At 43.9% G+C, this 12707-nt stretch overlaps 1 protein-coding gene across 2 annotated transcripts in view; it reads right to left on the minus strand.

The window, feature by feature from the left end:
- The window catches only part of Uvrag (UV radiation resistance associated), a 238294-nt gene that overhangs the window by 15783 nt on the left and 209804 nt on the right, over window positions 1-12707 (minus strand). For both annotated transcript variants that reach the window (XM_051192314.1, XM_051192313.1), the window contains one exon: window positions 6243-6334. In XM_051192314.1, coding sequence (XP_051048271.1) covers window positions 6243-6334 — 92 coding nt within the window. The remainder of the gene's footprint in view (window positions 1-6242; window positions 6335-12707) is intronic.

Here is a 12707-nt window from a genome sequence, read left to right on the forward strand (position 1 = left end):
ACAGGGACTAAATGCTTCCCTTTTCAGGGTTACAATTCTCATGGTTTTGGCAAAGCTTTATGAATAAATGAATAAGCTTCCATCATAACATTGCCTGCTTGGCCATGTAACTTTCTAGAGGACCCTGGATTTGACTTTGGGTGCCCTTGGGAAGTTAATGGGTGTCTGGACAATAGTGACACAGTATCAGAGGGTTGAAGAGGGTGGGGAAAGCACAGAACAGACATCAACAAGCATGGGCATCATGGTGTGACAGGAACTGTCCTCAGTGGCTGTCATGTGACTCTGGCAAGTCACTTGATGCCTCCGAGTCTCAGTTTTCTGGGTTTGAAACCATGACCTTATTCTTGCCCCCTTCTCTCTCAGGGTTATTGCAAGCATAAATATACACAGAAAGATTTTCAAATAAAATGATTTTATGAAACCAGGAGGAAGACAGAAACTACAAGTTGTATGTAGGCAAATAGATTGCTAGGCACTTCTCTACAGTCTACAGAAAGGCCTTGGAGGAGCTTGGGAAATAGGAGGGAAATAGCGAATATTTTTATACCATTAGTGTTCCAGAGAGTAAGTCATTATATAAAGAACACACACACACACAACCCAAACCAAAACAAACAAGCAAACAAACAAAAAACTACATGAACACCTATTTGTAAGATAAACAGACTTTAGGAAAAACAAAACACTTGCAACAAAGGATGAATAAAATTTTAAAAACAGAGGCCATAACTATGACTTATTTATTCATTACATTTGTATTAACTGCCAAATCAGGTGGCATGCTAGGTGCCCTGTGTTATCCTAATGGCACCAGCATCAGCTAGGTCCTGTTACCCTCAGTATTGTTCAGAGACTGAGGTCAGATATATTAGTACTCTTTCCATTGAATTGCATCACAGTGGCTTATATCAAGTCTCCCACACTCTAGTCCTTTTGGTGTTCCAGACCTACATCAATACCAGATCCCCAAGGAAGCTCCGCAGTCCTCAGACCAGCCAGTAAAGGACTTCCTGCCAGGTCAGGTAATTATTCCCTTTCTTGGAGCATTTTATATTTCTATTTTTGATAATTTATTTTCTATTTCTATTTCACCACCTTGATTAGACTCTAAGCAGCAAGGACACCCCTGTGGGTGTGCATCCCATGAAGAGGACAGTCATAGCCTAGCATTCACTGCTTTGTGCCAGGCTGGGACCAACAGGTAATGTGGATGCGGACACCAGTGCCACTCTGCTCACAAGCCCTGTGGGTGAGATTTGGCAGCAGAGGTAACCCTGAGTCACTGGGGGGGGGGGTTACACCCTGGTCCCTGTGACTGGTGGTGAGTGCATGAAGTATGGCTTGAGCTCTAACTTGATGTCAGAACATCTGGAGAGAGCAGGGGTCCGGCTGTTCTGGATGGCAGAAGCTGGTTAGAGTGAATCACTGTGGGCAGACATGTGTGTTATGTTGGCTGAGGTGGGTGGGAGGTCCAGGGAGATACATATGCAAGGCCCTGTCTGCAGACACCACTCTACAGCACAGGTCACATGGCAGTCAGCAGCAGCAGCCATTCCTCCCTGACCAGACTCAGCCCTTGAGGCAGCTCCAAATGTGCCCACCAGCTTGAGTCTTGGTGCACTTTGGAGTTGGTAGAAAAACAGGAAAAGAAGAAAGGGATGCACAGATGGCATTAGTGACTTTAGCCTACATATCTGGGAGAACAGTCTCTAAACTGGTATCACCTGGCAGTTTCTGCTGGGTTCCCGACTGTAGGATGGGAAAACAGGGATCACTTGGGGAAGATCTGTTTAAACCCAGTGAGAACCATGCCCGTGCAACTGTGTGTATGAAGATAAATGGGCTCGCTTTAGGGCTGGTCAGGTAGTCCTAAACAGTAACACTTTAACAGTATTAGTTAAAAGTTCTGTAATATACAAGGGGAAAAAAAATCACTTTATTAAAAGAGCCTTTATCATTGTCCTTTCTTTACAAAATCAAACAAAACAGGCTGTCATATAACTTGAACACTTCCCTGAGGAATTTGATGAACCCACTGATCCTCTGCCAGCTTGGAACTCTCACCACCAACAGGACAGGCAGCAGTGTGCCACCACAGGACCTATCTGCCAGTGATAACCGCTGCACAAGTGTTTCCTTTCCTAAAAGATGTTGAGACATTAAGTGACTCCCCAAAGGGGAGCTGAGTTTGTTTGGCCTTTGGCCTAAGGAACATGAGCTGGGGGTGGGGTGGGGAGCCTCCAGTCTATAGAGGCTCTGGCGGGAAATTCTTGGATTTCCTGAGACTGAACCAGCTTGTTCTGGCTTTGTTTAGGTTTGCAGAGCCTGGCCTCCTGCTGTGGTCTTGACAAGGAACCATTAGGAAGCATTCATTTTCCTAGTACTGTACCTTGAAAATAGTGGCCCATTTTTCATCAGGGAACCAGAAAGTGGCCATTATCAGGCATTTGTGTTAATGTGTTGGCATGGCTGGTACATATGGGCACTATGTAAATGTTACACTTAGGGCTTAAAAGGTTTGCTATGCCGCTGCCAGGAGACTTTGACTCTCTTTTATTGCTATAGGTTCATGGGTCAACAGCACTCACGGTCATTTAATTCTCTGTGCCTTACAATTTAGTCACTGAAAAGGGTGTTGCAGATGGGGAAGGGTGGCCGAGCAGCAGAAGGCACTGGCATAAATATTTTGGGTAGATGATTTGCAGGTATCCCCAAAGGTCCTGATATCCACAATTTGCTGCTCTTTCTCCTCCCTCCCCCTCTTCTCTGTTTTTTGAGACTGGGTTTCTCTGTTGACCAGGCTAGCTCTAAACTCAGTGATCTGCTCCCTCTGTGCTGGGATTGTGATTTGTGTCTTATGATAAAGATTTCTTCCAGCTTTTTATTTCTAATTTTGTATTCTTTTCCTTAAAAAGTATGAGCTCTCGATCCTACATTCAAAACAGCTGGACAAAACAGCCCTACAGACTACAGCCAGGATATCTGAATCTTCTTCGAATCCCCCAAGACAGCGCCCCTTACCAGCAGGAAGTAGTTTGGAAAGAATGACGCCCAAATTCCCAAATATTGTGTATAAATGTTTGTTTTCATTTAATTGGACTGTTATATAAAATTAAATAAAAATTAAAAAAAAAAGTATGAGCTCTCAAGCTGGGTAGTGGTTATGTACACCTTTAATCCTAGCACTGGGGAGGCAGAGGCAGGTGGATCTGTTTTGCAGGCATGGTCTCGTGTATCTCTGTATGTTTTTAAAGGCAGGTCTCCCCTAGCCCAGGCTGGCCTCTGACCTCACCATGTAGCTTGGGAAGACCCTGAACTCCTGATCTTCTCACTTCTACCTTCTGAGTATTGAGATTTAAGGTATGCACCTCCACACCTGGGAGTGAATTTTTTTTTTTTTTTTTTTTTTTTTAAACAGTGGGGTTGGATGTGAATAAGAGGAGAGGGAAGACTGTGAGCCCCTAAGATGGAGAGCCCCAGTACTTAATGGCCAGGCAGAGGAGCCAGAACAGCTGAGAGCAGACAGAGGGAACTGCACTCCTCCCAGGAAGGCAGGAGACGAGAGCAATGTCGGAGTCTGCAAACGTGCTGAACAGGTAACACACACAGGACAGTGACCTTTGGGTTTGGCACAGAGCTTGGCAGGCACCCAGCTGGATACAAGGAACGTTGGCGCATTGATAGAACAGAGAGATCAGAGTGAGTTTAATGAGGAACTGGACACAAATATGGCAGAACACAATTAGTCCTGTAATCATTAGAGATGTCAAACCAGTACTCCTCAATGAACAAAACCCACCGGGCTTTTGCTTATTTCTGTCAGACCGTTAAGACATGGATGAGCCCTACCCCACATGAACTGCTCTCCAAAGAAAGAGGGAGGGAAAGAAAGGTTGCCATTTTATTCTGTGAGGTTGTTATGACCTCATCACATTTGGATGTGACAACCAAAATCAGACAAGGAGTAGTTTTCTTTTATTTTTCTTCTTCTTCTTTTTTTTTTTTTTTGACAAGATCTCCTGTGGCTAGACAAGACTGGCCTCACCATTCAGCTGAGGAAGACCTTGAACATGGGATTCTCTACTTTTACTCCCTAGCGTGGAGATTACTGGCATGTGCCACCACACTTGGTAATCACCCATTTGAGACAGTTAGTTACAGGCCAGCCAGAGCTACCTGGGATACTCGAGACTCTGTTTAAAAAAAAAAAAACACAAAACAAAACAAACAAACAAAAAGGAAGGATAGAGAGATGGATGAGAAGAAAGTAACAAAATATCTCAAACTCACTGAGGATGACCTTGAACCCCTGATCTGCCTCCATCTTTCAAGAGCTGGGGTTACAGGTGTGAAGGCATGTGCCTTCATGCCCAGTGTGAGATACCATCTTTACAAGTAATAAGGCTCAATATCATTAAGCAACCAAATGACTAAAACAAAATTCTCAGTCAAGATTCTGAGTTAGGCCTGGAATTTTATAGGCCCACTCGAGTGGGAACTTCATGACAGGCTGAATATTTGCTTGGGAGCTGCATGGGGCTCTCTGGCCCCTCACTCATACTTTCTCATAGAGAACTTTTCTGTGGGTGATTTAGGGGCAGAATCTACGTAATCTTGGCTCAGTATTCCATGGTCCTGCCAGGGAGTGGGCTGGGTCTCCAGTGTGCTAAGGGCCAGCTTCCTCTGTAGGGGAGCTGTGGCTCTTCAGATCTAATGCTCAGGGTAAGTTTAATTTTGAATGATGTCTCTGCAAACCCTTTTTATTACAGATCTAAAGCCACTTTTTCCAAGAGGCTTTATCAGTAATAAAACTGACATTTTGATTGCATTAGTCTGTCTCTAGTATTCTCTCTCTCAAATGGTTCCAAATGTCAAGGGACAAGCGGGATGCCATTTATTGTGCATCCTCAAGCCACAACCAGACACACAGCAATTACATCTTATAATAATTAAGAAGAAGGTATGAGCCCCTGGAGAGAAGTAAAACAGTGAGGCAGAACAGGCAGCGTGGAAACAGACGGCTGAGTACCCAGGGGAGGTGGTGCTATCCATCAGCAGGGAACAGTTCCTGCAGTAAGTAATAAGATTTGTCCAGTCTGTACTTAGGATGGCGTTGACTCTTCTGGCGAAGTCTCAGGTAGGGCTGTGGCTGCCTCTTTCTCTGCTATCTCAGGTGACCAGCACTTGTGTTAGGCATCACCTGGCTTATACACCTTGAAGGTGGAATAGAGCACTACACTCTGTAGCTGGCTCAGTTACAGAGACAGGGACACAGACATCTGCAGCCACGTTTGTTATCACAGGCACTGTTATTATTTTGCATTAAACCTTGATTCTGTCCCTGATTTGGGCAATGAAGCCAGTATCAAGTTTTGATCTATTTTGATATTCTGAGTAGAGTTCTTTCGACAGCTAACACTTGGCTAAGATGGTGTCTTTGTAAAGAATGACGTCTAAAACCTGTTATTCTGAGGGTCACATGGGACAAGGACAAAGGGCAGAAATCAGCCAGAGACGTGATGTTCTCATTATCCTCAAGACCCATCTTCATGGCGCAGAGAGACTGAGGCCGGTACTGTACTTTGTCCATTCTCATCCTAGTTCATCCTCCCAGCAAACGGTTGAGATGAGCGGGCAATGATTAAAAAGGAGGAAATCAAGTTTCAGAGGCCGGACTTTAAATCCACACATTATACAAGAACATCTGGGCTCAGAAGCCAGAGTTTCTTCCAAGAGAGCAGCCAGTGCCAGCCATCATTGCCTCAGGACTCCAGTCCCTCGTACAGGATTTGGTGAGTTACCATCCGCTGCTCCAGGATACCAACTTCAGGATCCCTACATGGCATGAGCCCACTGTTTCCATTTACTCAAGTCACATACATGAGTACTTTAAGCGACAGCCTGCCTTCATGGGACAGCACACGGTGGGTGACAAAAGGCACATTTTAGTAGCATCCTTGCGCTCAGATTCTAATTCTAGCTGCTGGTCCTGATGCTCATTTGAAGGCCCCATTCTTCCCAGCTGACTCCCCTGACTTGCCTCTCCCCCAGAGGGTGCTCCACTGCCTTAGCCAGAGTGGAGCTTAGTGACAAGTTGAGACACTGCCTATTCTTTTCTCCAGATGTCTCACTGCAGAAGAAAGCCCAGCAGGTGGGCACAGAGCCATGTGGATGCCTGGCAAGCTTTCCAGGTGCCTCACCCACATCCCAGAGGTGGGCACAGATGTAAAGATACTCACCACCTGACCATGAGTCCATGCTCCATGAAGTTTTTCAGGTTAGGAAGGGTTTGCCTCAAGTCTGGAGTCCCCAGGCCATGTTGGTATCTCAGCTGCAACAGGAGAACAGAGTTTTAAGATGTTTTTGGCAGATTCTAGGCTATGTTCAGAAAGATGAACCCCTTAACGAGCAAACATTTAAGTGTCTGACAGCCATACTAACTGTACAAGAGATAGCATTTAATGGCTCTTCATGTACCATTACCGTACACCTTCAACTTGAAAACCATGTGGTCAACCATGGATCTTGATCTGGTCTTTTGCATTCCTATACCTTTATAAGTTTTCCTAACACCACAGACATACCTCACAGGAGTAGTTTCATTTAAGATAGAAAAGATTCACTGATTTCTATTTTATGCCTGTATGTATGTATGTACGCCACAGGTGGCCTAGGGCCCACAGAGGCCAGAAGGGAGTGTAGGATCTTTTGGAACTGGAGTTCCAGGAGGTTGTGAACCACCATGTCTCCACACCCTTTACTTTTGACTTTGTGTATATGTGGTGTGTCTTTGTGTGTGTTTGCAGCAAAAGTGTGTGTCAGAGAAAGCTGTGAGAGGCCTTTGGGCTCTCTGGAGCTGAGTTATGGGTGGGTGGTGAGAATTGAACCCTGGCCTCTACAAGAGCATTTCATACTCCTCAGCACTGAGCTCTCTCTCCAGCCCCTCAAAAAAAAAAAAAAAATTAAATTACGTTTATTTATGTCAGTTTTGACAGGGTCTATACTCTAGACTTCTTTACAACATTCACCGTGTTTTGTGTGTGAATGTGTGGGGATCTCTTGAGGTTTTATCCTTAGCAGCACATAAATAAAGAAAAGTAAAGCTAATTTAAGAGTTAAGTAAAACTCTGTTACCAAAAAAGATTAATTAATACAGAAGCATCTGGTACTCAGTTGATTTTTCTGAGTGACACTTAATAAAGAGACTCTCTGGAAGTGGGATGATTGGGGAGAATTCCAAAACTCAAGTGAGCTTCTAGAATGTTCTGAATGAATACATACATCAAGTAAGGAGGCACAAATAAACTGTGTTGGAACAAGAAGGTATCTTGGCTATTATTTAAGTCAATGGCAACTTCCTCAGGGCCACAGGTTCATCAGTGCAGACAAAACTAGTCTGGACCTGCTTTCCACAAGCCATTGTAGTCCAGCCCTCTGACGACTGAAGAGAAAATTGGTAACAGCACTTGAGAGGCCACAGGAAAATATCCTTTCCCTTTCAAACCTAGCTTGGTGACCCCAATCCCCTCCTGAGATTTGCTAGCCTTGAATTATAAGATCTACTCCATATTAAATGACATCATTCCTTATATTAATATAAAAGCATTTTTCCATACATTGATAAAAGCAAAATAGCTGATATCCCAATATGACATTCCTGAATTCATCGTTTCAATAAAAAGTGAAATTGTTTACACATGGCATGAAAATTTCACCTGTGACTCATACTGAAAAATATTAAAAAAAAATATATATATGCATGCACACACACACCCATGTGGAATAGCAGGGAACCGTGTCTCTGGGCCAGCACAAAGTCAACTGCCTGCTCAGGCTTCACAATGGAAGGTGGTGCTGAGTTGTTTGCAGAGACCACAGTCAGAGACCACAATGAAAATCTCTTAAGTCTGAGTTCAATGAGTGAGTGAGAGAGAGAGAGAGAGAGAGAGAGAGAGAGAGAGAGAGAGAGAGAGAGAGAGAAAGTAAGCCTCCACTGGGGCCTTAACTGTTTGTCACACTGCACTACTGTGAGAGCTAGCATGGAATTTCAGGATTCTGAGTTCAGGGAGAACACTGGACTGTCTTTAGAGCCGCTGTAAATGAAAAGATGGAGCCTCACGAAGGCAACATGGCCTCTCAGCAGCCTCTTGACGACACCTCTGCATTCTTCCCACCACAGTCTTCAGTTTTCAGTAGAGAGAACGAAAGGAGAAATGCTGGTATCCTGGGGCTGGCATGTGGTGCACATGGTTGAGTGCTCTCTTTGCACACACAAAACCTTAGGTTCGATTCCCTGCACTACATAAACTGGGCATGGAGGCAAAGGCCTGTGATCCCAGCACTCAGGAGGTTGAAGTAGGAGGACTAGAAGTTGAGGGTTATCTTGGGTTGTATACAGAGTTTAGGGTTAGCCTGGGGTACATGAGGCCCTGTCTCAGGAAACAAAAAGTTCCTATCATATATATTTCTACATAAATCAGTGTTTAATAAACTACAGGTTTTATCTAAGAAGACTGAAGTCCCACAGGTCTGTAGTGGAAGAACAGCAATGCCTGCTTTTCAGGAGCATCTGCTTCCAGCTGCTTCTTGCTCATCTTCACCTTTTTAAACGCTCTAGCATTTCCTGCCACCCCACCTCTGGCAGCTTTTACCATGTCCCTTCCGTGGGACCCAGCCGCTGTGCGCCACTTGGGAATGTGACTCTATTTGCTCATGCATGCTTTCCTCACACTGTCTTCAATATATTTAGTCACTATTTTTTTTTTTTTTTGAAACAAGGTCTCATGTAGCCCAGATTGGCTTGAAACTTGCTATGTAGCTAAGGCTGGCCCTTAATCTTGAAATTTCCTGCTTCCACCTCCCATACATTTGATTACAGCACACCTGATTTCAGCTTCCCACTTTTTCTTAAGCCAATATTTGATGCTAAACTTACTATGTCTCAGCGCTGACCCAGGTATGGACTGTTCCCTTTTGGTTGCTTGTTTGAAATCTAAAAGCTGCCTTTTTCTTCTGCTTGCTGAATTTTAAATGTACCTGTCAATGCATACTCTCTTGAACTGTGATGAAACCTTAAGTCTTTTCCATCTGATTAAACATACCATATTAAATACAAGCCCATTTCTTCCCAGAGCAATGTATTTTCTGAAGTGTGGTGAGTCAGCCCATACTGGAGTTTCATTTTCCTTATGTATGTTGCCTCAAAACAGACAGTGTGGCCAAAACCAGTGTGTGGCTCAGGCAAGTACTCAGCTAACAGTCTTACTATTGTTAATACGCATTCATATTCTTTCTGTTTGATCCCCACAGCAGCTGCCAATAGGCTGGGCTTGAAAACTTGCTCATTAATGGGTTGTTACTTAACTAATTAGAAGGGAATCAGCAAAGGAAGAAATGAGTTACTTCCCATCAAAGGGCAAAATCTTAAGTATAATGCTCAAGTCTTTTAAATGCTAATGTTGACTCTGGAGGGACAGTGATAGAAACACACATGTTAATGGCTTCAAAATAATAACAGGGAGAGGGAAAGACTAACACATGATGTGGGTGGTGACAGATCCAACTTGGCTGTGTGGCCCTGTGCAAATTTCTTCCTGGGTTGAGTTAGTCAAATATTTTCAAGCTTTTAAAATTTCATACTCTTTAACAAGTTTCCCTGGTAAGGTACTGTCAAAAACAGAAAAGAAAAGAAAAAGGCAAAATAAGAAAAGAAAGGCACAGAGGAGAAAGGACTGGGTTCACTCATCCAGTGTAACATAACGCCCAGTGGGTGAGCTGTCTTTGGAGCCACTAGCATGGCCTTCTGGCCTGCAGCGGAGACTGATGAGTGTGACAGCGATTCTTGGTTGTCAACTTGACTTCATCTAGTATTAACTAAAACCTGAGCTGCTGGGTACACCTGTGAGGGTTTTTCCTGTTTGCATCATTTGAGGCAGGGAGATCCACTTTAAATCTGGGCCACATCTCACTCTCTGGTAAGATCATTTCTTCTCTGGTATGAGAGCCTACTTCTTCTGGATCCTCATATATACTGAAGACTAGCTGAGACATACACTCTCTTGGACCAAACAACAATTAACTATTGGGTTCTTAGACTTTCTGTTAGGAGGGAATCATTGCTGGATTAGCTGGACCACAGCCTATAAGCCACTCTAGTGATATATATATATATAAAATCTGTCTGTCTGTCTGTCTGTCTGTCTGTCTATCAAGAGAACCCTGACTAATACAGAGTCTTATTTACAGAGGATGGAAGCTCCTAAGCCAGCTCTGCCTTTCAGAGGGTGAGCACTAGAGGGGCAGAGGCAGGAGGATCAGAAGTTCAAGGCAGCAAAAGAGCTGCACTCCCGTTTCTCTGCGGGACCTTGCCTCAGCTCCATCCAAGCCAACCATCACTAACTGCCACACTGCCTGAGCCCAGTTACTTCTACCTCTCTTCCCACTGGGGAGAGTAAGGACAAGGGACCCAGGCAAAGAAAACACTGCTTTGGGTCTAACTGCCTCAAATTAGGCTCAGAAGTAAACACCTTTTGTAACAGCTTCTTCCTGTACCACCACCCAGAGGCTGGGCAGTAAGTGAAATTTTGGTTTCAATTAGTCTGAAGTTCAATTTCCTTTGATTGGTCTAGGACTTCATGGAAGCAATTAATTTTTTTCTGCAATTCAATGGTAGGTAACAGGGATAAAAAAGTGCTTGCAGATAATAAATTAGACGGGAAGTAGACAAGTGATGCTGTGGTTTCCCTGGAATAATTAAGTATAGCATTGTCTAGGAGCAAGAGAAACACCCTTTCCTCAAATAGCCTGGAGGAGCTGGCTTTATAGTTACTGAAACAAACAGAAAGACAAATGGAGCAGAGTATGTTCAGAGCACAACACCAACTAAAGTCATGCCAAATTCCGGGAACCATTTTCTTCTTCCACATCTTTTTTTGTATAAAAAACAGAATGCCATCTCATCTTGAGGCCTATCCAGTTGCTGTGAGTTTTACCATGTGAGACAGGTTGACCTGGATGTTTGAGCTCATATGGACCTGGAGTGAACTGGTTTACGCACATGTCGATTGAAGTCACATCAGCAGTTACCCCCTCTGCAACTCCAGAGATGGAGGAGTGAACTTCAGATAGCTGTTGCTCAGTGAGTGTCCTACTGAGCAAAGAAGTTGGTTTCCATATCCAAGTACCCAATTTGAGTTTTCATTTTTAAGCACAATTTTTCTAGGTCAAGAAAGACTCTGGGGGGTTAGGAATCATTTTGTCATTTAGGTTTTGGCAGAAGAGAAACTCACTGTAGACAACTTGTGCATACACACACACACACACACACACACACACACACACTCACACACACACCTCAAAGTACACTCATCCATACAAGGCCACTTATTGCGTGGCTTATTAGTTCCATATGGAGTTTGAGCTGAGCTGCATGAGATGCTTGATACAAACCGTCTGTTACTGTGAGGGAATGTGGATTAATATGTGGCTTCAATATAGGTTACTAAAAGATCAACACTTTCGTGATGGGATTACAATGAATTTGACTACAAAGAGAACTGGTCTGTAGGAACTGAAAAGCAAGAAATTAAAAATGTACATTTGCATCAAAGACTTAACTTTAGAGTTCTGGCTTATGTAGTTAAAAATCTCTGCAGGATTGGTTCCTAATATTTCAACTCAGGATGACTTGAAAAGAGCTAGATTATGAGCTTTAAAAAAAGGGCACTACCATGTCCAAACCTGCCTTTCTAGAATAAACTACAACTCATTCAAAGATGTGGAAAGGCTAATTTGAGAGTTTTTAGCATGAGCAATCACACTGTTTCTTAGAGTGAGCCTTGGCAACATACATCTCCAAGGAAAAACATAAAAACTTGATTGTGAGCCTGTAGTTGCAAGAACAACCTAAATACTTTCCCAAGCCCATTTGTAAACACATGCCAGTCTTTTCCAGGATAGATGGGCTGTAATGTAAACACTGGACATGGCCAGGCCTGCCACCCTGAGTTCTGAAGCCTCAGCATCCAGGCGAACAGTTCTACAAAGCTCCAGACACTCTCTAAGGCACACACACTATCAACTGCCCTCAGAACATGGATTAATATGAGAGCCAAATGGCTCTGAAGACACCTTCCCACCTGCTTTTCTCCCGCTGAGGGAGAAGGGGTCCCAGCAGAGCCCTGAGCAGGCTGAGTCCAAACCTCTGGTTCTAACTACGAGCTCTTTTCTTAGCACCAAGATGCTTCCTTATATTCATGAAGCACAGGCTGTATCTGAGTCAAGCTTATCCTTAGAAAATCCGTCATTATTACAAACATCCTCTCTATCAGAATCTTACAATGAAGCTGCTCTACCCACCCAGCTCGGTGAAACAGTGAATTCAATTGGGGTTATGTACAAGAGCATGGGCTAGGGTTACCTACAGAAGCATGGCAACTCACAGGTGTTTCCATCATCCAAGAAAATTATGTCCTGTCTAGTGACCATTAATGGCTTATCCATCCTCAGAGAGGGGTGGACCTCAAGTGCCACTGGTGACCTAGACCTGTGCAACCTCATAGGCTTATGATCCCCACCTCTGAGGGATCTTAATGGACCCTATCTTGTCTCTGTGGGTAATCTGAGCTGCTCTGATCGTAAGATGATTACAGCCGTGTCATGCCTAGAGGACAGAGTCCCAGAACAGAGCACTTCGACCCTGCAAT

The sequence above is a fragment of the Phodopus roborovskii genome, unplaced genomic scaffold (assembly GCF_943737965.1).
Source record: "Phodopus roborovskii unplaced genomic scaffold, PHOROB, whole genome shotgun sequence".
Lineage (NCBI taxonomy): Eukaryota > Metazoa > Chordata > Mammalia > Rodentia > Cricetidae > Phodopus > Phodopus roborovskii.